Genomic DNA, 27,348 nt, shown 5'->3' with positions numbered 1-27,348 from the left:
GGCTGAGGACTTCGAGATTGAGGACCATGGGCCCAAACCTTGAAGGATGTTGATTTACAGTTATAAGTTGTGAAAAGTGGCTTTTAGTCATTAGAAACTCCAATTTAGATCCTGGACCAAAGAATAGTAGCTGCATAGTGGCCTTCAGCAAAAAGTGTTATAAAAAATAATAGTTTTCCTCTTTCCGTAAAGCCAAATACAAAATATTTATAGCTTTGAAGGTATAATAAAATTGAAGAAAACAAAATAATAGGTAAGTAAAAGGAAAATAAATAATAAGTAAAAACGTGAGTTTGGTACGGTGAAGCACGTCAAAGACGCTGTCCTAAAGCCTTTGTAGCCTCCCTACGTGCAGGTACTGACGATCTACAAGACTCCAAGATACGACCCCTTGTACACAAACTCAAGATCCGCTATGAGCACGTTCACAGACAGATATAGGTATCCAAGTCACATAAACATTGCCCAAAATAATAATAATATAAAGTAGAGAATATATGTAAAAATGGACAAGGAGAGAATTAGAATGTGTATGTGATATTCTGATACTGTATTGTGTGTTATTGTGTGTGTTCAAATGTGAAGGAGGAGTGACCTTTTATAGGCATCCAAAAAACATGTAACCTTCACCAACCATAAAAGTTCACCAACCAAAAAATTAAGGCTTTCACCAACCAGAAATAAAACCTGAATATTAAATATTTATAACCCCCACAATAAATAAAATAAAACAGCCAAAATAATTAAATAAATAAAACGGTTAAATTTTTAAAACCTTTTAAAATTCCAACAAAAAGCACCATAATTAGCGTGCTTTCTTCCCAAACCACACCATTAAAAATGGTGTCAATTGAGGAGTTTTTTATTGGTGGGGTTTGATGAGGGGTTTAGCTTGATGGAGATGCTGAGGGACAAAGGTGGAGTGTGGGAAAAGATTGTGGGGAAGCTGGGCTCTGGGAGGTTTGTGGAGGTTGTATTAGGTGGGGGAGCTGAGTTGTCTCATGAACAAGAGTAAGGAGCATGGGTTTTGTGGATTTAGAAACTCCATATTCCTTTGTTTCTTGGATTATTAAAAAGAAAGCTCACAAGATTGCGCCATGATTGAGATAGTGTTGAATTTTAATTGGAAATGTTTGGTTGCTGTGTGCTGTGTGCACCTTCCCACGCTGGAAAACTATTGTATGTGCTTCAAATTGTCTCTTTGCTCAGCTGGTGGTGGTGCACTCCAGGTGTACAGATTACTTTATTTCCATTTTCAGCATTTAAGTACATGTCTTTGTCCTTTTACTTTCATTTATTTTTATATTACTCTATTTACAATGTAAATAAGGAACTACCACCCATTTGGATTCAAATAAAAATACTAGAAAATCAAATTCCCACCAAATCAATATATGAAAAATCGGTTTTAGTGCAAAATATGATTTAGGCAAAAAATAATGGCTCATTAAGTCAATATATACTTCACAATAAAATCTTATAAAATCAAGTTTTCCTATTTGATGTGTAAGGAATAAAAGCCGCCAAAAATTATCTTGAGGAAATGTTTATTCCGAAAAATCATTTTTCATACTTAGTCAATATTTTTACATAAAATAATTTTTCATGTATGATATGAATACATGAAGGGACTTAAGGTTAATCTAGGTAAAAAGCCTTAGATGTTCAATCTACAGAATTTTTAGTCTTTCAAAATTGCACTACCGCTAAAATATTCCTGGGACCGCCAGTGGCTGTGGGGTTGGGACTTCTAAGTTTCATGTTGGTGTGACTTTTTGTGTAATATGTGAATATGGACGTGCGCCGATTGAGTTTGTGTCACTAAGGGTAGAGGCTAAAATTCAAGTATGGCCAACATGAATGCAAAAATATGTATTTCTTGTACATCAAATAATAAGAGCATAATTTTGTTTACTCTGTTAATGCTACAACTGATATAAGAGCACAGTTTTGTTTACTCTCTCCATGATAAGAAAAAAAACATAAAAATAGTGATAATAAACGATGCCCTTGTAAAATTGCAAACAACTAAATATCCCCAGAGGCGACACCGTTTATGGTGGTCGGAGTCGGTGATGTTACCGCACCGCTTGTCACCCGGGCGAGTGAGATGTAAGCCGGCATAGAGACGCCTGTGCCGAGGTGGCACAACAGCTAAGGTTCCGTGAAGGTGGCGACAAGTTCAGGCGTTGGGGCAGAGTGAGCGAAACCTGCAGGGGCTTTGCGATAGCGAGATCTTAACGGCTGAGGATCTCTCGGTTTCGATGGACGGTCAGATCAAATGGAGCTCCTTAATTAATTGGCAGCCCCTTGTTTGCTTCCAATTTCCTGCTGAGAAGGCAATTTATGAATCGTGATGACAAGATGTGGCACGTTATCATTGGTGGAACTCGCAGAAGAATTACACGGCTGCAATGCTTTTGTTGGCTCTGCGCTCTTGAACTGCACATGCGAAAACGAGGACAGTTCGTGGATCGACTTCTCGATTTGCTCAGCGTATGAAACGACGTCGCTTAGGAGCGAAGCTACAGTGATAGCAGGTACGATGTCCAGGAGGTGAATGCCTTGGCTGCCCAACAATGCTGCGCTGGTTTTGAGCAGAGATTTGAGGTTATTGGCTGCAGCTCTTGATTTTGTGATGTGACAGCTGGCGGCAGAGCATGGCTTGGTCATTGTTTTAAGGGCCCATGCTAGCTCCTTCAAGGCCTTGCCTGATTCTGAGCTCATCTTCATGCATAGCTCTTGAACTTTGTTGCTCTGGATGTTTAGAGGTGTCTGTATAATAACAAAATCACTGTTAATATTTACATATTTTTCATTGTGTCTTTGTTTGTAATAGTCTTAAATGATCTGGTGTACAATACCTGAATTTCTGAGTTGAGGTAACCGTTAAGAGTGTCGATCCGGTATGCGCATTGTCGGGTTAGGGTACCGATTTTCAGATAATGTTTCCATGGATGACGGTATCTAAACTTTCCATGTCTAGGCTCCCACCTTGCAAAATTTGCCTGCAAAACATCAAGGTATAGTGTTATCAGTCTATGAGGAGTAAATTTGTCTAGTCAAACAATCTGAGATGTTATTTTGCTACGCTATGAATTAGATCCATAAATTACATAAAATTTATGTCTAAATGTGCGGTTCTAATTCATAGTCTAACACAACGCATGTCAAATACTTGGCAAATATCATTTGTAATTACATTTTACTTAAAAACTTGTAATTTGTTTGTTGTGGGGGTAATTAAGAGAGACTCAATACCTGACTTTCTTCACTCTGTTTTGAGTTGAGAACACTAGAATATCCTTGCAAAAGTGCCTTATTAGACTCTGCATTGCCGGCTACTTTAAAGTATTCATCCCCAAAACCTGCAAGTTTAAAAAAAATTTATAGTGAGTTTTTCCAGTCACATAAGTAATGAAAATTCTAGGCATGTAGTGCATGTGAGTAATGTGAGTAATGTACCTTCCAAGAAGCTCCCAAGTTTCTCAATGTTGTTAGCAACAGAGTTGTGCAGATCATCACCAGCCCATACAGGGCAAATTAAAACACAAACAAACACAGCTGTAAATGCGCCTATCAGGATTGTGGACACCCTCTTGTGGGCCATTTCTAGTATCTCCTCATCTCTGTATCCCGACACGGATATCAGACAGAATGTCAAGATAAAAATCAGAAGTCCATAGTCGTATCGCGCCTTCAACCGCGGAAAGAAGCGTAGAAATGTCACTGATGCAGCTGCACATGAATAAATTCTATTAAATCTCAATTCATTAATATGACTTGTAATTTATGTGATGATAAAGTTGATTGAAAAAAGCTCCTAAATATTTTTATTTCTTTTTTCAGGTGGAGTAATTTTACCTAGTAGAAAGACAAAGACCCCAATGAGTATTGGATGAGCTGTTTTTCCAGAAAGATTTGCCAGGTGATGAACACCAAATCCTAGAGCACCTGCTAGGAATGTTGCCAAAATCCTGTTTAAACCTCTTCCTAGTGTTGCCCCTGCATTATGCAAACACAAAAACAAAAAAGATAAATAAATATATTTATATCAACTTAAAACAAATTTAATTAAAACAAAATCATGATTCGAAGACATACCTACAGAAAATTCGAAGACAACAACAACAGTCAAAACAGCCCACATGGCAGTGGCACCAAGCCCATCATAGAGAGGCTGGAAGTAATAAAGCAATGACACCAAAAGAACTGCAAGTCCTACTTTAAGAGAATGAACGATCCTTCTGGGATCATCTTGCCCTAGTTTCTTTAACTTTCTTGGAAATTCCACCACCTTGTTCATCAGCTTCCCACAGAAACCAGGATCTCTATTTTCTCCTTCGTTACGATTGTTCTGATCACGAACTGCTTCAGATGCCATTTTGATTTCTGTGTGCTACTGAGAGTGAAACACACACCAGTGGCTGAGAGAGGCTTGATGTTCTTCAGCTTTGAAACCAAGTATATATAACTAGCTGTGTTCTTTCATACGTGAGATATATATAGTGAATACAATATGCCGAAACAGATGACGAAGCTGCCTTGAAGCAGAGAAAAAAAATCATAAAAATATTAAGATTTTATTAAATAAATATGTGAAATGTTAGAACCAGACGCGTATGCATATACCTTATTATTTGCAGGTAGCTATAGGTTATCATTTTCAAGATAAACACGTCTCGATTTACAGGTCCTGCTGTGACTGTGCTGTACAACTAGTACCAACCAGATAGGTGTCAGGCTGGTATTGGATATCACTCTGTATAAACGAGTGCCTGTGCCTACTCTGTGGTCCTTTTATCATTTTCTGTTGTCGTTTGGTTGTGGTTCAGTGACTCACAGCAGAATCCCACCTGGGGTCAATGCAATTGTTGCACCACCTTTTGTTTGATATTGTCGTTTTTCCAAGTACGTACGGGTTAGTTGGGACACAAACTCATTATTTATTAATTCTTGTGAACCAAGCCTGTTTGCCATACTTAAATTTTCTTATCTGTATCCAGTACATGCCAAGGAGAAATTATATGAGTGGTCTTTTTCGTGCGGCTTCAATGTGTACACCTGTTCTGTTCTTTTGGGTAGGTGCTCTAGGAGTGTGAAACGATTAATTGTTTGATATAGACAAGAAATGAATTAAAAAAAAGCTATCTTCTTTTAGAGAAAGGAAGCTAGCTTTTGGTTTCCTTTTTTTCTTTCTTTTCTATACATATTTTGTTTTCAGATCTTGGGTAGTTTTTTTATTCAATTAATATATATAAATTATCTGTTTTAGTCGTCTATTTCTCTCAAATTCAATTAATATAAATGATCTAATTTATCATAATATATATCCAATATAGCCAGTTTTGACAAAAGTTTAGATGATGTCTCGATAAAACTTGGTTCGGGAAAAATCTAGTGGGATAAAATCCTACATGAAAGAAAAATAGAGTACTCTAACGTTCAAAACTTTACGTTCTACAACAAAATCTACATTTTTTGTAACTCTCAATTGTCGACATGCTTCATCTCCAACTTTCGTAAGCATTTCTTCATTTTGTCAACATGCACTTACAAAATAAAAATAACAATGAAATTTCTACCACAAGATATCATTTAAGATAAATTACTTGCCTATGATCAGCATCTCTTTCAACTTTTCCATTCCCAAACATCTTCACATCATGTCGCATGCAACCTTAAGTCCCATTAGACCTACTTGCAAGCTCACACAACATCCAGCCCAAGCCCGACTCTGCCAAGCTTGCTGTCACGGACAGTCCACACTCATGTATGTTGGGTCTTGCTTCTCATGCCATGGCTTGGATCTTGCTATGCCAAGGCTCAATCATAAGGTGACATGTAAATAGAGGAATATTTTTTAGGTCAAATAATTGTGTTAATTAAACCCGATTTAATTAGCTGATTATCCTTGATTTAAGATAGAAATATCTCCCCAAATCAAGGATCCGATTTCCATCAAATCTCCTTCATATTATCATGTCATTTAAGGAAAAGAATAATTCATCTCCTTATGGGAATTATTCTCTACAAACCCTAGCCAACAAAGAGACTCTATAAATAGATGGTTACATACCACACATGAGGTAATCCTAATTCCATTCACCTCTCTCTCTCTCTCTCTCTCTCTCTCTCTCTCTTCCCAATGAGAAAGCTTCATCCTTTCAGTTATTTATGCATTTTCTCGAGACCATTTAACTGACTTAGGCATCAAAGGGCCTTTGGCCAACACTCCCCGGGTGTGCTTTGCTGACCATATCTATTTTGCATGGATCAAGGATGAAAAAGAGGTTCGAGTGTGAAGAGGATCATCTGCGAATATTCTGTCCGAAGGAAATTTGCACAAACACTTGTCTTGTCCGACTCCGCTGCATATTTTCCTTGCCTAGGCATTGTTGGCATGTTCTAGATCAAGGGCAGAGCCACATATAGACAGGCAATGGCCTTGGCGCCACCCCTTTGTGCCCCGTGAAGCTCCATGAAAAAGCAATTAATTCTTAAGCAGCTACTGCAATATCAGTTTAAATGTAAATCTATATAACCTTGAAACTATAGTACTAGCCTGGCCCTAAAAGAAAAGCTACTAGCTCCACCACTGCCTCGGATGTCAATGGTGCTGCACCAAGTCAATCATAACTCTTAGAAAACTTATAAAACTTCGACCCAAATAAAGATTCTTGATAATCTTGACATTGACTCTTAAATTGACAACTTTGCACAATTTTCACTTTGTACTCGAAAAACTGTATTGTTAGATTTTGGGCAATGGATGAGTATTGGATCTTGAGTGAGAATATATCTTTCTTTTCCAACCAATTACAAACGAGTTGCAATCATCAAAATATTTCAAACTTTATTTATGCTTGTTATGTCTCCAGTTATGGGGCTAAATGTAGTCCAGGGCTATAAATTTAGTCCTCCAAAATATTAATTTTTAAAGAATAGCATAGGGTTAAATTTTTCAATCTCCAGTCATACAGGACTATATTTTAGGATCCTTTATATTTTATTATTTTGAGAAAAATTATTGTACAACACTCATACATTTTACAATTATGTATTGTTTAATTTAATTAAACTATTATTTAGAGAATATTCCAATTATACACATGTATGTTGATAAGCATTTAATAAGTATTTGTGTCCATGTGGCACGTCTTATCTTGAAGGAATCTTAATAATTTTTCGGATATGATTTTCGAGTGACACGTGTAGGTCCGAGAGCAACAATCCAGATTTCCAATTAGATTTTGTCGACGTGGTACCTCTTATCTTCATCTTCAAATGTCAATAAATAGAGTGTTTTCGATTCAATATCTCACAACTTCATCTCCTTCCTTTGTAAATGGAAGGATTGATCGTGATCGATGCCTTTGTGTATTTTCGTGAGATACATTCCCAAAGCCCATTGCTTTTTTGGTTAGTACCCACAACGGTATCTTCGAAGACTTTTATGAAAGTCTTGCAAAGAAGTTCATCTTCCACTCGTGACCAATTTCGTCCCTTCAAAGTCCGGGATATTTTTCAAATAATATGAATAACAAAATAAGTAAAGAAAATAAATTTGTAGGAATTGTTGGGATGATGAGTGTGGAAAATATTTGACAAAAAGAAAGAGTGGAAAGTTGTGAATAAGTAGATAATGTGATAGAACTTGTAAGAAATGTGGAATGAAATGAGTGGGAAAATTTTTGAAGAATTTTTGAAGTATTTATAGACATATTTTAGGTTTTAATTTTTTTTAAAATAATAATAATAAAGCCAACGAAGGCAATTAAAAATAAAAAATAAAAAAAAAAGGCTACGTTTCAATGGTTCTGACCTCCAACAGTCATAACCAGTTTTTATATATATTTTTAAAACAAAATGAATTTAAAACATTTAAAAGGTTTGAAATTTTTTTTTTTAAAAAGCAACTTTTCAATTAATAATTTTGACTTCCAATGGTCAGAAAATAATTATATATATATATTAGTCTTTCTATACACGTTTCCGCGCTTGTGAGAGGCATTTTTTTTAAAAACAAATTTAAATTTTTTTTAGAATTAAAAAGTATTCCATAAAAATAGGATCCATTATTATTATTATTATTTTAATTTTTTTTTAAAGTGTGAATTTACCATATTATCCTCATTTAATTAATAAGTTTAATTCTTAATGTTTGCATTAACCAATGATATTTTCTGGTATTTTGAATGTTTCACCATTCTCTGCCTTTTGCTTTATATACATAGATATATATAGATTAAATAAAATGAATTTAAAAACATTTTAAAAGGTTGTTAAGAAAAAAAAAACTAATGACTAGCTGACGTCAGCACATCTTTAATATTGGTTGTTGGATCTACAGTTGTACAAGATGTTTCATACTTTTGCCCACGCGTGATATTTTTTTCTTCTTGGAAAGCACATACACTGGGCCCATAAAAAATTTAGCCTAGGGCGAAGATGGGTTACAAGTGGCCTACTTGGAGGGCTAAAAGGCCAAACTTGGGGTTGGGCTAAAAATTAGGCCAAAATTTTTTTAGCCCATGACCAGGGTAAATTTTGCATTATTTTATGATTATATTTGATATATGGCCATGACTGGAGATGGCCTAAATAACCTAAAACCCAAGTCAGATTCCAACTTGTTACCATACAAACCACAGAAACTAGGTAAAAAATTATTTAGCCTAAAATAAATTAACGGTCGCCAAAAGGCAGACCATTAAAGAATTAGATGCCCTTTTGACTACGTGATTGAAAAAGTAGTATTTCTTTGTCAATTTTGGTTCCAACCATTGATTGATCTTGACAACGGAAATCACCATTCAGGACTGTATCAACCAATGAGTTCAAACATCTATCATACAAGAGTTGATCACAATATTGTGTGAGAAATTAATATTATTTTATTTAATATTAGTTTTCCATTTGAATGGAAATTAATAAAATTTATTGGGTTAAAGACATGACCTTTGGGTAAAGACATCTTCAGTTGGGGGGTGAACACTCTTCAAACTAAGAGATAAATTGTTTGGGGTGACAACTCTTCAAGATCAAGGGATGCACTGTTTGCCTTTTCAGATTGGGATACCATTTTTGGAAAGGGTATTTCATCATTTATAAATAGAGCAATCCTCCTGCAGTTTTATTGATTCAATCAATTCTCTATATACATACTTTCATATATAGAAAGCATTAGAGTTTTCATAAAGAGAGGTTCCTACATAATTTTGGTTCAAAGTTCCTTGTGAATTGGAGTACTTCTTTCATAAGGAGGAGAGTCGTTGTATCTTGGGAGGTGAACGCTAGAGAACCATAAGCACCAGTGTGGGGCGTAATTCGTCTTAAGGTCAGAGTGTCCAACACTTGCCTCGACTCAATTAATGTTCTTTTAATTACATACTGCTGTTGTAAAATCTGTTTTGTTTGTAGTGTTTATTTGTTTATTATATAGCAATTAGAACTCATATTTCCTACAATCTTAAGACGAATTATATGTGTTAATTGCTATATACATGAATCTGTGTTTAATTGCCATATACATTAATCTGTGTTTGTGCATTTAATTGTTAACTTTGCAAAAGGTTTGATTTTGGTACAAACAATAAAAACATCATTTTATTAGTTGTTTATTCTATTGAATTGGTTTCCTGTTAGTTTCTTTTGTTTTATACAATTCAAAGTTAAACAAATCTAAATTATAATAATCGGGACCATTCAATAAAGATTGCCACAAACACTAATTGCCTTCTGTTTCTATTGTTAGGCAAAGTCTACATATACAGCATCGGTTTTTATTTATTTATTTGGAATCTGTTTTCTGTTTGGCATCATTTTTTATTATTCTGTTCATAGATTCTGATTATATTTATCTACATACATTAATATTACTGTACCTGTGAATTATAGCATTTTGTATTACTGTTATCTTGAATAATTGCATATTGCATTTGCTATACTTCTTATCGGTATTGCATTATTAATTTCTGTGTGTTTTGTTGTAACCCACTATTGTGATTCATAATTTATCTATTAAAGACTGCCAAATATTTATGTATTGACATTGAGATTGTTCACTCAATTAAGGAAAATGTCGAATGAGATATAGAAAGGGGGTCCTTCTGTGAAGACAAGTGCACCTGCTGTAGTGTTGCCTTCATCTCATAATCATGCAGAGAAGCCTGAAAAATTTAATGGGATAGATTTTAAGAGATGGCAACAAAAGATGTTGTTCTACATCACCACATTGAATTTGGCTCATATCCTGAAAGCAGATCCTCCTGGACCTGGTGATACAATAGAAACAGTGGCTGCTTCTGATGCATGGAACCAGTCAGATTTCCTTTGCAGGAACTACATCCTAAATGGTTTAAGTGATGCACTATACAATGTGTATAATCCAATTCAGACTGCCAAGGCTTTATGGGAGTCACTAGACAAGAAATATCGAACCGAAGATGCAGGAATGAAGAAATTTATTGTCGGTCGGTTTCTTGACTACAAGATGGTAGACTCCAAGATTGTCATAAGTTAAGTCCAAGAACTCAAACTGATTCTACATGAAATAAATGCAGAAAAGATGGAATTGAGTGAGTCTTTCCAAGTGGCTGCTGTCATTGAAAAACTAGCACCTTCTTGGAAGGATTTCAAAAACTACCTTAAGCATAAGCCTAAGGAGATGGGACTTGAGGATTTGATAGTAAGGCTAAGGATCGAAGAGGACGATCGCCGTGCTGACAAAAAGTCTGGATCCATAATGAAAGCTAAGGTTAACATAGTGGGAAAAGAGTCAAGAAATAACAAAAAAGGAAGCACTCTGGAGAAGGCTCAAGTCAAGGGAACTCCAAGACGTCCAAGGAATTTAAGGAAAAGTGCTTCAATTGCAACAAGCAATGGCATCGAGCTGTGGATTGCAGAAGTAGAAATGGACAAGGCAACCAAAAGAAAAAGGCAAGACTAAGGCACACATGACTGAAGAAGACAAGCTTTCAACTGATTTGTCAGATATTACTCTTTCTGCAATCGTGTCTGTAGTGAACTTGGTGGGCAACACCAAGGAATGGTGGGTGGATACTGGAGCTACAGGCCACATATGTTCTAAAAGGAAAATGTTTTCTACATATGAAGCAAATGATCAAGGAGAGCCTTTATTCATAGGAAACTCCTCCACCTCCAAAATTCATGGCCAAGGGAAAATAGTTCTAAAGATGACATCTGGAAAGGAAGTCACTCTCAATAATGTACTTCACGTCCCTGAGATCCGAAAGAACTTGGTTTCTGGATCACTGCTTAGCAAGAATGGGTTCAAGTTAGTCTTTGAGTCTGATAAGTTTGTACTTACTAAGAATGGAATGTATGTGGGGAAAGGGTACCTTACTAATGGACTCTTCAAGATGAATGTAATGACTGTTGTACACAAAGTTAATAACAATAAAGTTAGTTTTGCCTATATGCTTGAGTCATCTGATTTATGGCATGGAAGATTAGGGCATGTTAATTATGACAAATTGCGTCAATTAATTAACATGGAACTAATACCTAAGTTTCATATTGATTTCCGTAATAAATGTGAAACCTGTGTTGAAGCAAAACTAACTAGATCATCATTCCAGTCTATAGAAAAAAGTACAGAACCTCTAGAATTAATTCACAGTGATATTTGTAATTTGAAATTTGTACAAACTAGAGGTGGTAAAAAGTATTTTATTACTTTTATTGATGATTGTACAAGATATTGTTAAGTATATTTGCTAAGAAGCAAAGATGAGGCCATAGAAATGTTCAAACATTATAAAAGTGAAGTTGAGAATCAACTTAGCAGGAAAATAAAGATATTAAGAAGTGATATAGGTGGTGAATATGAATCACCTTTTGGTGAGTTTTGTTCCCAACACGGAATTATTCACCAAACTACTGCTCCATACTCCCCTCAGCAAAATGGTATTGCTGAACGCAAAAACCGTACTTTGAAAGAAATGATGAATGCTTTGCTAGTAAGTTCTGGAGCACCCCAGAATTTGTGGGGGGAAGCTTTACTTTATGCTAATTACATTCTCAACAAATTGCCTCATAAAAAGTTAGACAAAACACCTTATGAGTTATGGAAAGGTCACAAGCCTTCCTATAAATACTTGAAAGTGTGGGGGTGTCTAGCTAAAGTTGCGGTTCCAACCCCTAAAAAGGTTAAGATAGGACCCAAAACTATTGACTGTATCTTTATTGGTTATGCCATTAACAGTAGTGCATATCGTTTCCTTGTACACAAATCTAATATATTAGATGTACATGTGAATACGATTATTGAATCAAGGAATGCATCTTTCTTTGAAAATGTATTTCCTTATAAGGATGCACAAGAAAGAAATACACTTAAAAGAACCTTTGATACTGTTAATAGCGATAGCCAAGAAAGTCATCAAGAAAATATAGACAAAAAGACTACAGAACCAAAACCTAGACATGAACCCAGGTGTAGTAAGAGAGCTAAGACAACCAAATCCTTTGGTCCTGAGTTTCTAACTTATTTGTTAGAAAATGAGCCTCAAACCTACAAAGAAGCCATGACTTCTCCTGAAGCTCCATTATGGAAAGAGGCTATTAATGCCGAAGTTGAATCCATCATGCAGAATCACACTTGGGAACTTGTGGATCTTCCTCATGGAAATAAACCATTGGGTTATAAATGGATTTTTAAGAAGAAGATGAAAGCTGATGGATCAATTGACAAATACAAGGCAAGGCTTGTTGTCAAAGGTTATAAGCAAAGAGAAGGATTGGATTACTTTGACACATATTCACCAGTTACGAGAATAATATCAATAAGAATGTTAATTGGAATTGTAGCATTACATAATCTTGAGATTCATCAAATGGATGTGAAAACGGCCTTTCTAAATGGTGATTTAGATGAGGAAATTTATGTGGAACAACCTGAAGGGTTTATTGTTCCTGGACAAGAAAAAAAGTCCGTAAGCTTGTTAAGTCTTTGTACGGGTTAAAGCAAGCACCAAAACAATGGCATCTGAAATTTGAAAATGCACTAATGCCAAATGGTTTCAAGATCAATGAGTGTGATAAATGTGTTTATACGAAAAGCACTCAAGATGGTTTTGTAATTATTTGTCTTTATGTTGGTGATATGTTAATTATTGGTAGCAATATTGGGATGATTAAATCTACCAAGAAAATGTTGACCAATAATTTTGACATGAAAGATTTGGGAGTAGCATATGTGATTCTGGGGATTAAAATTTCTAGAACATCTGATGGACTAGTGTTATCCCAATCACATTTTATTGAGAAAATACTTGCTAAGTTTAGCAAGTGTGATACTAGTCCTGTAAAAACACATTATGATCCAAGTCTTAATCTTGTGAAGAATATAGGTCATGGTGTTTCACAAATAGAATATGCTCGTATCATTGGCAGTCTCGTGTATCTTACGAATTGCACAAGGCCTGATATAGCTTACTCTGTTAATAAATTAAGCAGATATACTAGTAATCCTGGAAAGGATCATTGGAAAGCTATAGTCAGAGTTCTAAGATATTTAAGATACACCAAAAATGTTGGACTGCATTATACAAGATATCCAGATGTACTTGAAGGATATAGTGATGCTAATTGGATATCTGATACTAAAGACTCCAATTCTACAGGTGGATATGTCTTTACAATTAGAGGTGCGGCTATATCATGGAGATCTACTAAGCAAACTGTTATAGCAAGATCTACTATGGAATCTGAGTTCATAGCATTAGATAAAGCTGGTGAGGAAGCTGAATGGCTACGTAATTTCTTAGAAGATATTCCATGTTGGCCAAAAACTGTACCTGCTATATGTATACATTGTGATAGTCAATCTACAATTGCAAGGGCACAAAACGATATGTACAACGGCAAGTCTCATCATATACGTCGAAGACACAACATGTTAAGCAACTGCTCTCTAGTGGTATAATTACCATTGACTACATAACGTCAAAAGATAATTTGGCGGATCCGTTTACTAAAGGTTTGAACAGAGAGCAAGTTTATAGATCATCGAGGGGAATGGGGTTAAAGCCCATGTCAAATGAGTCGTCATAGTGGAAACCCAACCTAGTTGACTGGAGATCCCAAGATCTAGGTTCAAAAGGGACAACTAAATTATGATAACTCAATGAATCCGATAGTACTTCACTATGGAAGGTTCAAAGCCAAAAGATACCTATCCAGATGCTATATTCTTCTAATAGGAACTCTCTCTAAGTCTGCATTATCATTTGCATATTGTTGAAACTAATTTTCATTCATGTGGGGGATTGTGAGAAATTAATATTATTTTATTTAATATTAGTTTTCTATTTGAATGGAAATTAATAAAATCCATTGGGTTAAAGACATGACCCTTGGGTAAAGACATCTTCAATTGAGGGGTGACAACTTTTCAAACTAAGAGATACATTGCTTGGGGTGACAACTCTTCAAGATCAAGGGATGCACTGTTTGCCTTTTCAATTGGGATACCTTTTTTGGAAAGGGTATTTCATCATCTATATATAGAGCAATCCTCCTGCAGTTTTATTGATTCAATCAATTCTCTACATACATACTTTCATATATAGAGAGCATTAGAGTTTTCATAAAGAGAGGTTCCTACATAATTTTGGTTCAAAGTTCCTTGTGAATTAGAGTGCTTCTTTCATAAGGAGGAGAGTCGTTGTATCCTGGGAGGTGAACGCTAGAGAACCATAAGCACCAGTGTGGGGCGTAATTCGTTTTAAGGTCAGAGTGTCCAACACTTGCCTCGACTCAATTAATGTTCTTTTAATTACATACTGCTGTTGTAAAATCTGTTTTGTTTGTAGTGTTTATTTATTTATTTTATAGTAATTAGCACTCATATTTCCTACATATTGATCGTACGTATCTTTACCAAGAAAAACATATGATTCGCTCGTATTTGAGGGATACTTTTGCAGAGCTCATTCTGCATTATATTTCATTAATTCAAACCATCTATTTTGTGGATATTTATTCAAATTTCATCTCTACAAAAAATACTTGAATCTGATATTATTTGACCATTCAATGAAATTTAAGTATTTTCTTGAAACATTGTGTTGATTGATTTTGTTGGTCGCAATTATATCTTGTAAAATATTTGAATAATTATATCTAAACCGTATAGCCGCTTGGCTATACTTGTAAATATTTGAATAATTATATCTAAAGCGTATAGCCGCACAGCTATACTTGAAAAATATTCGAATTTATTTTAACAGTATAGCCGAATATTTTTCAAGTATAGTTGTGCGGCTATACTATTCAAATAAATATATTTAAATGGTATAGCCTCACGGCAGTACCTTTAAAATATTTTTGTCCAAAAAAATGAAACTAGCAAATTTGCATTTTGACAAAAAAAATTGGAAATCGTGTTAAGCCAAAATCGGCCCCTTGTGATGAAAAAAAAAAATTGAAACTGACGAAATTGAAGACTTGAACTTGATTTATTAATGATTGCAAGTACACTAATGAAATCGATAAAATTAAAATTACGGTAATTAAAATTAAATTTAAACCAAACTCCAGTGAGCAAAATTATAAGTAACCCTATATATAAACTAATTTTTGTAAAAACATTTGTTGAACTAGTAAAAATAATTGTATTGGGACCATTGATGTTGGAACTGCTGCATGTATATCATTTTTCATGCCATTTTTCAAACTTCAAAGTCAGTTTAGTGGCCAGACAGAGTAGCCTAGTTTTGAAGACCAAAGCTTCATAAAAGAATATTATATAAAAAGAATAAAAAAGATAAACAAGAACAATCTTCATAGTATTTTTAGCAAATAATAAAGGATGTGTTAGAAGCCATTTCATTTTTAGTTTTTTGCTTTAACAATCTAAAAATAATTTTCTTTTTCAAGCTTTTGTTTCATACATTTTCTTTCATTCCGCCCTCCTCCCTCCCTTCCTTCATCTCTCTTCATCCTTCATTATAAAAATGAAAACTATAAAAAAAACGAAGTGTTACCAAGAGTATCGTGTCTCAAAATCGTCTTCATGTTAGGATTTGATTAGTCAAAACGTATATATCGACTTTGCCAATTAATTAAGTTTAAATAGTTTCTTTTCCGGGCGGAAGTTTAGGCAATGTGTTTATTTGTGTTTAAATAGTTTGTCATATAAATTTGTGTTTATCTACATATATTAGGCAATGTGTTTTTAAAAGTATATTATTTGCCTCTGCCTAACTTAGTGGAAAATGATATTGACTTGTAGACAAATAGTCTCTGATTCAAATTCCCATAATATCTTGATAATGTGTCTGAAAACCCCATCTCACTTGTACTTTTTATTTTTTATTTATTAAAAAAAAAAAAAAACTCAACTAAGTCTATAGGACAACAATAATGACAATACTCTTGTCGACAACCCAAAAGCAAGGATTTAAATTAATAAATCTCCTTTTTTTAAAGGTAAAACTAGTTAGGTGAGCCAATAATTAATCTATTTGATGACCTATCTATGCAGTTGCACTGCCTATCCAAATTAATAAATCTCCTTTATTTTCCTGTTTATATGTCACAAATGCATCTAAATCATTCCATATACCGTGAATCATGGCTAAAAACAAAACTGGAAGAGGCTTCTAATTATACCAGGTAGCAGAAAAACAAGAAAACAAATTGATAAAGTTTATTCCCAAGAATTTGGATTTTAGCATTGTTTTAAGAAAGAAGATATCTGAATTCTAGATGTTTTGATTAATTAGTGGACCTTAGAACATGGGCTAGGTGGAATTCAATTTATTAATATAAAAATGAGACATATATAAAGAAAACAGATCTACCAAAATATTGTCACAAAGCAAAAATTAGTAGAATATAAGTGAAAGGACAAAGGCAGAATATATCATATGAATTAATGAACTTCACTGTTGAGATGGACTTTGGATGGTAGCTCTTGAACTTGACCAAAAATCCATAAAAAGGAATTTAATGACGCAGCAGCTCAACGTTGAATATTGTTTTCTTGCATTGATTGCAGGACCAATCAGTCATGAAAGGTCAAATTTTAGCACTGATATGTAGATTTTAGGGTGTGGTAAGAATCAAACTATCGTTCTAGAAGTAGAGGTGATCTCTGCCACTGAAATTATTAGTCCCTACCAACAAGAAGAATTTTGACTTACCAACAACAACCCGAAGGCAAACTCAATGACTGAGATTCAAGAAAACCTATACTAACAAGAGGGCCAAAATACATCTTGTCAGGAGAAATTTTTGCCAGTGATCACTTGCTCGTGTTGTTACTAATACACGTGTTATAATATATAGGTGAAAGACAATTTTATAATTTAGCATGCTAATCAATAGGAGAAATTATATAGTAATTGGCAACTGTATAAATCTAGATACTTAATATGTTATTGGAGCTTGCTTCTCAAGAAAGTAATATGTGGGATTGTACTTGGTTGTCAAGAAAGTAATCTGTCAATGAGATGGTGCTTCATTGTGCCTTATGGTTATCAGATCATATATTCGATTATCCACACGAGTGCAATAGTATGCAACAACATTTGTCTCTCGATAAAAATGATTTTAAAAAGGAGAACCAACTAGCTCTTAGTCTAGTGATATTTCTCTTTTCGTTATTAAAAGAGGTCGCAAGTGCCTCCCAAAGATATAAAAGAAATTCTAAGGAGGAAATACATATAAAAAAATAGTTCATATAAGTTGTTTTTCTTTTATTCCCCAGATGAATTTGGGAGGGCAACAGCCCATTTTGAGACCAATCTGGTGCTTGAACTATGAATAAATTAGTTTTGTTCCCAAAGTTTGCAAAACCAAGGTTTTACAGACGAATTGAATTAAGCCTTCCTCTCCAGTTTTTCTATTTTCAGGAGAACAAACTCAAATTGTGCATAATAAAGAAATACAATTTGAGGATAACACTTCTGTTTTCAGTAAGGCAATTCATCATTTGCAGCAAGTACAAATATAAACTGCTTCAAACCTCAGAGCTTCCAGTGGAAGCTCTAGGGAAAAAGCAACATATCAAACTCCCCCATTGATCAATTAATGATTTAAGGGGGAGAAAAAAAACAAAAGAACAAGCTCAAAAGCGCCTCTATCATTTCATTTATTGACAGAGAACTAAAAATTACTATTGCTTTAAAAAGTCTACACCTCCATTCTTGGAGCCATTGCTGGTGGGAGATTCCGATTTTCCTGTAAACTTTGAGATGGTTCATTAATCGTAATAACGTGATGCATCCCATCGATGCCTGATACTGGCTGCACAATTCCCTGTGAAGGTAATTCTTTCTGCTCTGGGGTCACTTTAGGCTTTGCATTCTTAAAATGTGCTAGGGACGCCAGTTTATGAGCAGCATCGGCAATTTCCTCTGTACATTTAACAACTTCACACAGTAGTGAAGCCACTGCACCTGCTGGTATGATCTGTAGGATATCGTCATGTTTCGATAAGCTGGATCTGATTACAGATTTGAGATTTTCAGCAGCATCTTTTGAGTTGGCAATGTGACGTTCTGCTGCGGATGATTTAGTCATTTTTCGTAAAGCAGATGCTAATTCCTTCAATGCTTTGCCACACTCTGAGCTAACTGCTGTGCTTGCTTCTTGAATTATGCTTCGAACTTCTGGAGGTGACTGCATGAGAGTAGCAAAAGATAAGTTAGTAGACATAAATTGGTAGTGAAATGCATTTATATCATTAATACAGACATAAAATGGTGAAAAGGGTTTCATCATCATACTTGGATCTCAGAGATAAGGTAGCTGTTGAGAGCTTCAATTTTGAAAGCACATTGGCGAGTTATGCTCCCAACTTTCAAGTATTGTTTCCATGGATGACGAAACCTGAACTTTCCATGACGCGGTTCCCATCTTGCCAAATTAGCCTGGATAATAGAAACTAAAGAATTCAGAGTAGAGTTCAAGCATAATTTTATTGGACAGAAAATAGAGGAAGAGAACGTTGTATGATTCTCACCATGGTTTCTTCCTTGCTACTTGAACTTAGAACACTTTTATATCCATCAAGAATTGATGATTTGTCTCTAGGCTGCCCTTCCTCAGATACTTTAAAGTATTCTTCTCCATATCCTGCAAGTAATTGGCTTTAACAGGTTAACCTTTGAAGTTCCTGGTGGTAATAATGATAAGATAACCATAAACGAGGTTTTTAAAATATATTTTTGGTCAATATGAGTTTTTGAATATATATGTATACCTTCTAAGAAATTCCCAAGCTTTTCAATGTTGGTAGCAATCTGATTGTGAAGATCCACCCCAATCCATACTGGACATATGAAAATGCATACAATGACAGAAGTACAGCTTCCAATGACGATTGTCGATAACCTCTCGAAGGCCATTTCTATAACCTCTTCATCGCGATAACCAGACACCGATATCAAGCAGAATGTCAATAAGAATATCAGCATCCCATAATCATACCTTGCCTTAATTTGGGGAATGAATCTCAGGAATGTCACTATTCCAGCTGCATTAACAAAAAAAAAAAAAAAAAAATCCAACATGAAATGATTATTAGTTGGTTTGAAGCATATATACATACATATATAGTAGAAAAATTAATTTAATCTTGTTTCTAATAGTAAGTATATGCATATATACCAATGATAAAGACGAAGAGAGCAATAAGTATGGGTTCCCCTGTCTCTCCAGAAAGAGTTGCTAAGCGATGTGCCCCGACGCCAAGAGCAGCAGCTGTTAAAGTTGCCAACATTCTATTTAAACCTCTTCCAAGTGTGGATCCTGAAAAATAAAAATACAAAATATCACATTTTAGAAACTTAAACTCTCTGATTTTCAGTTGATAATATATCTTGGAAGTCTTGGACCACAATTATGTGAGCTTTTAGAAGTTGCTTACCAACAGTAAATTCAAACACAACCACAACAGTTAAAATAGCCCACATTGCAGCAAGACCAAAACCTTCGTAGAGTGGTTTAAAGTAGTAGAAAATTGACACCAATGTGAGAGCCAGCCCCATTTTAAAAGAATGAATAATCCTTCTTGGATCATCTTTCCCTAGTTTCTTGAGCTTCAAGGCAAACCCAACTATCTTCCCCCATAACCTCGTCAAGGGTCCTGCAGCATTCTCATGATTTGAAGATGTCATTTCCAATATTTCTATAAAAGAACAAAATATTGGTAGCTGCAGAAGGAAAAATTAGATGGAGGAAGAAGATGCCTTGTGGAGTGAGTTCTAACTAAGCAAATTATAATATTTATAAGCGATCAATGGTGGATGGTGGCATATAAAATGTGCTTATCACATCATTATAATAATAACAATAATAATAATTCGATATGTAGATGAAGAATGAGAAAGTTAGAGACTCAATTATTTTTATCTAATAATTTATATATTCATGTAGACATGGGTTATACCCAGTTGATCAGGGCAGTGAGCTTGTCTCTTTGTACTCAAGTTTGAATTCCCCTTCCTGTAGATTAAATTAATTTAAATTAATTTAAAATAATTTAGACTAGCGCCGTATTAAAAAAAAATTATGTATTCATATTTATTTCTTCCAGAAATATTCTACTCTCTATGTATTATTATCCAAATTTTGGAGCATTGCAATTTACACTAGTACATTGCACGTGACTCACATCAGGAGAACCTGACGGTTATGCTTCTGTGGTTGAGACTTGCGAGACAGAGGGTCAAAGAAGGCTAGCCATCCTACGTTTTACAGCAGAGCTATGCTTTTGGATCTGCGAGCTGCAAGTGAGAATATAATTTCATTTTTCTATGAATCAATTTGTGGATTCAGAAACTTGGAAACATTTTGCATTCTTGTATATAGTACTGCAACGGTTGACCACCAGCATGATAGATCTAAAAGTTAACACTCGCACTTTGTATAACAGAAATTCTTAAAAAGTTAACACTCTCAATTAGTTAAACCTAAATTCTGTAACTAGGTGAGTAAATAGGATATCATTTTATTAATCAAAGCTAACTCGTCCAAGTTTTTGATTCTGCACAAAATACATATGTCACATGACTCATCAAGATGAGCTCGAACAAATTATTAGGCTCAAGAAAAATGAGTTGAGCTTGAACTTTGGTATATTCGGGTTGTAACTTGTAAAGCTCGTGAGCAACATGTATCTTTTGTAAGATAGCTCTAGTTTTGGTTAAGCTCGTTCATAAAACTTGGCTGATAGAAGTTAGACATTACAATCTTATGATCAAAATTGAATAATGTCATGAAAAATCAAATCCAACGATTACATCCTCAACTTTTTTGAAATGTTCCTTACTTTTCATTCTTCATATTCATCCAGTCTTTCAGAAATGAAATGTACATTTCCCATAAGGCATGTCAAACTATTATATGTTTATATGTATGTGCCAATATTGACCAAGGACATCTCATACTATTATGTTTGTTTGTATTTGCTTTATTATTTTTCATCATTAAACTTCGCCAAACTTAAGTTCGAGCTCGTTTGGATTTGGAAAACAAGCTAAACCCTCTACAATACAATGCTATTACTAGCTAGCTAGTGGTGTGTTGAATAATATTGAGAAATATTTGCTCTCTTTTTTTTTCTCTGTTTTCCCTCTAGTTGTAATCATATTAAATCAAAAGGAGAGAAATCCAAACAGCGAAAAACCATTCACTTTATGTTCAAGTCTAAAATGTTTTTTTAAATATGAATTTCTAGCTTTGTCAATGTCCACGAAGCTTTAAGGACAAGAACTTATAAGAGGTTGTTCTCCAACCATGTGGCAAGTAGAGACAAAACAATCTAATTAAAAAAATTTGGTGTTGAAGAAATTAAATTAAATTTCAACATATCTTTTAACTGGAATGTATTTTAATTATGCATTTTCACAGATCCATGAATGTTTTAATTGAGGTATAATTTTGGCCAAGATTTATAAATAAATAAATATAAAAAATATAAAAAACAAGCACACTATGCAGCATACTAACTTCGTTTAGGCTTTTCGTCGAACACCTAGAATGCCCCTCCCAAGCTGAGTAGAGGTGCAATATACATATATAATGATTTTTCCGATGAAAGGAGGTGCAGATGCACCTTTTTGCGCCTTAATAGGTCCGTTACTTTGTACTTGATTGGGACAACCTCTCTCACAAATTTTTTTACCAGTAAGCTTCTTTTCTCTATCTTTTTAACCCATTTTCATATATTATTTTGTCGTCCTAAAAATTTCTTTTTGGTTTAGAAATACTGGTAGTACTCATCTTGATATATAAAAATATATATATATATATATGTATCACCCAAGCTACCATTATCTTTACTCTTTCTACTTGTTTTATTAGGAAAAACAAGCTACCATTGATTGTTAAACTTAATTAAAAAGAGGATATGCATATATCTAGCAAATGCAGTTGGTAACCATTTTCCTTATGATACAAGCGATAATGAGAGAGAAATATAAGTCGAACATAAACGCTTTTAATTACTAGAACTATAAGCTCCTTATTAATACTAATCGTTCAGAAATTAAATGATTACTATAATAATAATACTAATTCTAGCTTATATATTGTAGTTTTTTCCCTTTTTTGCTGGAAGCTTTACATTTTCACTTTAGTGTTACAGTGTACTAAGCTAAAAATGCCACAGGAAAAGCATCTACTCCAAATATTATATAGGCTTGCTCCCATCTAAAAGTATTTGAATTTCAACCTACTGGCTGTTTGATGATTGAATCTACCCATGTGTTCAAACATTCAAGACAGCATGACATATCATAATAATTGACACAAGAACCGATCCTAATTGAAGTTGTCATTGAGCTGATTTTCAGAATATTTTGTCTAATAGAATAAGAAAAATTAATAATGAAAAGAATGTTTTGCTATTAACGTATCCTGTTAATATATAATTTTATAACTGTGTATACAAATTTTTTAAAAAAAACCTCTTGTCCCATTATAGACATGCTTATAATATTGAAGGAGCATCTATGATGTGGTTTTTCTCCTTTATAATATTGTTCTTTTTTTACTGCAAGCATCCTAATTTTTTTCTTTTCTCTTCTTTTAAATTTGAATTGTTTTATAATATTCTTTCCATCTTTCCGGGAGTTGCGAAATTAGTAGTAAAATGTTGAATTTGGTCATGCTTTTTACGCATGAATAATTCATTGTTATATATAAATAGATTCACTCTTTTTATTTAATTTGAAGATTTTACTACAACACCCATTCCTTTCTGGGAAAAAGCTTCGCCTCCTTAAAATTGAGGAGGAGCTCATCTTCCAAACAAATGGAATGCTATTTTCTGCCCTGGATTTTTATCCCTTGTAGTTTTTCTCGGAAAAGTTTTAACGAGACCACCGTTAACATGCTCGTTTTTACCATGTAATGTTCTCTTTGGATTGAATGCAATACAATTTTCTCTATAAAAAAAAACAAATAGAATGCTTTTGAATTCCTTTTTAAACCTAAGGAAGAGCTCCTCCTCAAACAAAATGAGATTATGACACTTGTCAAATTCCGAAACAAAGAAAATAAAAAAAAAATTTCAAAAAAAGTAAAAGTTAAATGAAATTGACAATTATCAAAATCTGGGTTGTTTTAAGGAGACAAGCTTCTTCTTCCTTTTTTTCACTTTTGGAATTCGAAAAATGTCAAAATTTCATTTGTTATGAGGAGCAGCTCCTTTTTAGTTTTAAAGAGCCAAACTTTTTCCTTATTTTATATCATCTTACGTTCTTGATCTGACAGAAAATAAAATTATTTTTTAGTGAAACAGAAAATAGATTTTTTTGCGTTCTCGAATTTCATGCATGATGTGCATTGTGACAACGCGTTATTTGACTCAATATGTGTTTTTTTATTAATGGTTTTTGCGTTCACTTGTCTTGTATTGCACAAAAGAGAATCCAAAAACAAATAATTAGAACTTTCCTTACCGATTGAAAAGAGAGAATTTTGTTTCCAATGAAGAAGATAATTGTACATTGTAAAGTACAAAAGAGAATTCAATAATTATCTATTGAGGACTCCAATACACGCAAAGACTCATGACTCCTACTCTCCAAGCGAAACTCGTAGGTCAAAAGGATACTGCTTTCATTTCGAGAAGCATGTAAAAACTAGAGAGCTAGGTTGTTAAATATTCTTGTTTATGCTACATTGGCTTGTCAAGGGAGAATGGTTGATTTCTCCTGTTTTATTCTTGAGCTTATGCTTTTAATGTTTTGATTTTAATTTACCATCATATTTTTGAGTAACGTATTTGCAAGGCCGAGGGCGACGGCCTAGGGCCTCATATCAAGAGGGCCCCAAAAAAATTTGTATCTACATGTTTTATATATAATTGTTCAAATTCATATTAAATTGATTTTTTTAGAGTCTGAAAAAACAAGAGTTCAAATAACAATCACTTTGAATCCTTAGCAATACAATTAATAAATTGAATATTTAAATATTATATTTTTTGTTTTGGAACAAACATCCAAATAATCCAACATTTATGTTTACTTCTTCTAATTTGATGACTTTTTTTTTTGTTTTTGAGAAGCAGAATTCATTCATAAAACCACAGACGTACAAAGAGCGACATGAAATAGTGGCATCGTTAAAATCTTCCTAGGACAAGAATCCCAGGAGAGGAAAGAGTATCACACATGTCATGGACTAATAGGAGAGTCCAATTCAGGTCATTTTGGACCATTACAATAAAAGAACAAGTCAAAAACAAAACCTAACACAAAAACCTCCGACGAGAACTGCAATTAGAGACCAACATAGTAAGACCCACATGAGAGGACCGTAGAAACCCCAAATAATAAACCCATAGAAGAACACCGCAGAACATCCCAATTGTCAACAATTTGATGGTTTTTTATGTTTTATGATTCATGTTCTTTCATTATTTTAGTTTAATAGGATACCATAATTAAGACAAAAAGAAAATACATTCATGTACAGAAATTTTTTTCTTTCTTGATCAACTATGATTATATACAAAAGAAAAAGGGGTCATTTTAATTTATGCCCGGTGCCACTCAAAAGTTAAGGCCGACCTTCATTGTAAGTTCTTTTGTTTGTTCAGAAAAAAAAAAAAAAAAATTACATTAATAATGGCCCCGCTTAGATTAAAGTTAGTGATTGCCAACACAACGAGACGATCCAAATCCTAATCCATAATTAAGGCCCAACTCAAAACTTAGCAACAACCCGAGTGTTGATATGAAATACAATGAGCTCAAGGCCTAAAACAAAATAACATTCAAGCATTATCCGGCATTATCAACCCAACTCAATTTTAGTTGGCCCTTCCAATCAAAACGAGACATATAACTGAAAACAACCTGGTCCCATTAGCAAAACACCAACTAAAAGAACGAAAGAAAAAAACAGAGTTCCTTCATCAATGGCCGCTTCAACTGCGACTGCCCCAACTGACCGCATAGATGTGTTCTGGGAATCAGGCATGCTCAACCATAACTCAGGCAATGGAGTATTCGACACTGGAATGGATCCTGGGTTTCTGGATGTGTTAGAAAAGCACCCAGAGAACTCTGACAGAGTTAAAAACATGGTTTCTATTCTAAAGAGAGGCCCTATCTCTCCCTACATTTCTTGGCTCCCAGGAAGGCCTGCTCTGCTCTCTGAATTGCTCTCTTTCCACTCTTCAGGTATTTGGATTCACTTTGAATCAATTTGCTTACTTTTTCAACTTCTGATTGCTCTGCTTCTTGAGTTGCTCCTTTCTCTCCCCTGCTACTTGGGTTCACTTAGGACTTGCAGTCTCTTTGTAGGTTGGGTTTTGATTGCATAGTACTGGGATTTTGTAGGCTTTGAATTACGAATTCTTTTGGGTTTTATTCATTTATGTGCCAATGAATTTGGATGAAATCAATTACCCAATATTACTTTCAAACCAAACTGACAGGTGTTTATCAAATTTTAATCCTTTGATTGTTTAATCCTTACATTTGTGCTATATATGAGTTAGTGAAGTTATGAAGAATATTGGTTTGGGTTCAAATATATGCTGCCGTGTCAGAATACATAAATGAACTAGTTGAAGCGGATAGAGATGGGGGTAAGATGTTATGTGCTGGGACTTTCTTGAACCCTGGATCATGGGGTGCCTCGCTTCTTGCTGCCGGTACAACATTATCGGCAATGAAACATGTGCTTGATGGACATGGAAAAATTGCTTATGCATTGGTTAGGCCTCCGGGTCACCATGCTCAGCCTACTCGAGCTGATGGCTACTGCTTCCTTAACAATGCCGGTCTTGCTGTTCAATTCGCTTTAAATTCTGGATGCTCAAAGGTTGCGGTCATAGACATCGATGTCCATTATGGAAATGGGACTGCTGAGGGATTCTATAGGTCTGATAAGGTTCTCACAACCTCCCTTCATATGAATCATGGTTCATGGGGTCCATCTCACCCACAGAATGGCTCCGTTGATGAGCTTGGTGAAGCGGAGGGGTTTGGTTATAATTTGAATATACCTCTACCAAATGGGACCGGGGACCGTGGATACAGGCATGCCATGACTGAGTTGGTTGTCCTTGCAATCCAAAAGTTTGAGCCTGAAATGATGGTTCTGGTCATTGGCCAAGATTCAAGTGCTGTAAGTTAAATCTTTCTGCATGACTTCAATTTAGATGATTTGCTTGATTTGTTTATTTATTGAGAAAAGTGTCTGCTTAACAAAACTGAAATCATCACCGTCTTTATGTAGAGACTTCCCATATTTTGAAAAGAGCTGTTTGTGTTTAGTACTAATAACTGTTGCCAATTTATTTTTTGGCATTACCCTTTAATAATATCCTTCTTCATATCAGAGTATGAACTTCAAGTTCTTCTCTAGCTACCTTCGAAGAAATCTAATTTTATTGTCAACAAAAACTGAAGTAGCTTAAACGTTAACACTGCTTGTTCTCAGTTTGATCCAAATGGAAGGCAGTGTTTGACAATGGAGGGTTATCAAGAGATTGGCAGGATTGTTCGTAGCCTGGCGGACCGACACTGCAGTGGACGGCTTCTGATTGTCCAAGAAGGTGGATATCATGTTACCTACTCAGCCTATTGTCTCCATGCCACACTTGAAGGTGTGCTCAACCTACCAACTTGTCTATTATCTGATCCCATTGCTTATTACCCAGAGGATGAGGCATTGGCCGTGGAAGTTATTAAATCCATTAAAAAGTTCCAGAAAGACAATGTACCATTCTTAAAAGGAGCTTAATTTGGAATTCATTTTAGTAAACCTCATTCTCTGTTTGTACTGTGTCTATGATATAAGATTGTCATTGCAACAAAGAAGTCACACTTTTTCTTTTTTTTTTTTGGG

General features: G+C 34.6%; 3 protein-coding genes across 3 annotated transcripts; 1 reads left to right on the top strand and 2 right to left on the bottom strand.

Annotated features, from left to right (window-relative positions):
• LOC18773479 (aluminum-activated malate transporter 2) lies at window positions 1,858-4,567 on the bottom strand. The gene is made up of 6 exons (XM_020565041.1): window positions 4,105-4,567; window positions 3,865-4,005; window positions 3,466-3,738; window positions 3,262-3,368; window positions 2,865-3,008; window positions 1,858-2,775 (listed from the first exon to the last, which is right to left on the bottom strand). The coding sequence occupies exons 1-6, from the start codon at window positions 4,382-4,384 to the stop codon at window positions 2,296-2,298; spliced, it is 1,425 nt and encodes a 474-aa protein (XP_020420630.1). The 5' UTR covers window positions 4,385-4,567; the 3' UTR covers window positions 1,858-2,295.
• Window positions 17,924-20,219, bottom strand: LOC18772335 (aluminum-activated malate transporter 2). Its single transcript, XM_007206502.2, has 6 exons — window positions 19,904-20,219; window positions 19,645-19,785; window positions 19,238-19,510; window positions 18,998-19,110; window positions 18,762-18,905; window positions 17,924-18,654 (listed from the first exon to the last, which is right to left on the bottom strand). The coding sequence occupies exons 1-6, from the start codon at window positions 20,151-20,153 to the stop codon at window positions 18,166-18,168; spliced, it is 1,410 nt and encodes a 469-aa protein (XP_007206564.1). The 5' UTR covers window positions 20,154-20,219; the 3' UTR covers window positions 17,924-18,165.
• On the top strand, window positions 24,960-27,348 carry LOC18774126 (histone deacetylase 8). The gene is made up of 3 exons (XM_007205285.2): window positions 24,960-25,673; window positions 26,045-26,625; window positions 26,941-27,348. Exons 1-3 carry the CDS (start codon window positions 25,409-25,411, stop codon window positions 27,241-27,243), a joined length of 1,149 nt encoding a protein of 382 aa, XP_007205347.1. The 5' UTR covers window positions 24,960-25,408; the 3' UTR covers window positions 27,244-27,348.

The sequence above is a fragment of the Prunus persica genome, chromosome G6 (genome assembly GCF_000346465.2).
Source record: "Prunus persica cultivar Lovell chromosome G6, Prunus_persica_NCBIv2, whole genome shotgun sequence".
Classification (NCBI taxonomy): Eukaryota; Viridiplantae; Streptophyta; class Magnoliopsida; order Rosales; family Rosaceae; genus Prunus; species Prunus persica.
Note: the sequence above shows the minus strand (reverse complement) of the source record. Positions and strands in the feature narration are given on the sequence as shown.

What these genes read in the sequence shown, in the direction of transcription:
- LOC18773479 (XM_020565041.1), bottom strand. Translation starts at nt 4,384, where the DNA reads ATGGCATCTGAAGCAGTTCGTGATCAGAACAATCGTAACGAAGGAGAA. An exon ending in GGTCTTTGTCTTTCTACTAG is followed by an intron (nt 3,739 to 3,864) that starts GTAAAATTACTC and finishes ATTCATGTGCAG; the next exon opens with CTGCATCAGTGACATTTCTA. An exon ending in ACTTGGGAGCTTCTTGGAAG is followed by an intron (nt 3,369 to 3,465) that starts GTACATTACTCA and finishes TTAAACTTGCAG; the next exon opens with GTTTTGGGGATGAATACTTT.
- LOC18772335 (XM_007206502.2), bottom strand. Translation starts at nt 20,153, where the DNA reads ATGACATCTTCAAATCATGAGAATGCTGCAGGACCCTTGACGAGGTTA. An exon ending in TGTGTTTGAATTTACTGTTG is followed by an intron (nt 19,786 to 19,903) that starts GTAAGCAACTTC and finishes TTTATTTTTCAG; the next exon opens with GATCCACACTTGGAAGAGGT. An exon ending in TCTCTTCGTCTTTATCATTG is followed by an intron (nt 19,511 to 19,644) that starts GTATATATGCAT and finishes TTGTTAATGCAG; the next exon opens with CTGGAATAGTGACATTCCTG.
- LOC18774126 (XM_007205285.2), top strand. Translation starts at nt 25,409, where the DNA reads ATGGCCGCTTCAACTGCGACTGCCCCAACTGACCGCATAGATGTGTTC. An exon ending in GCTCTCTTTCCACTCTTCAG is followed by an intron (nt 25,674 to 26,044) that starts GTATTTGGATTC and finishes CTGCCGTGTCAG; the next exon opens with AATACATAAATGAACTAGTT. An exon ending in TTGGCCAAGATTCAAGTGCT is followed by an intron (nt 26,626 to 26,940) that starts GTAAGTTAAATC and finishes GCTTGTTCTCAG; the next exon opens with TTTGATCCAAATGGAAGGCA.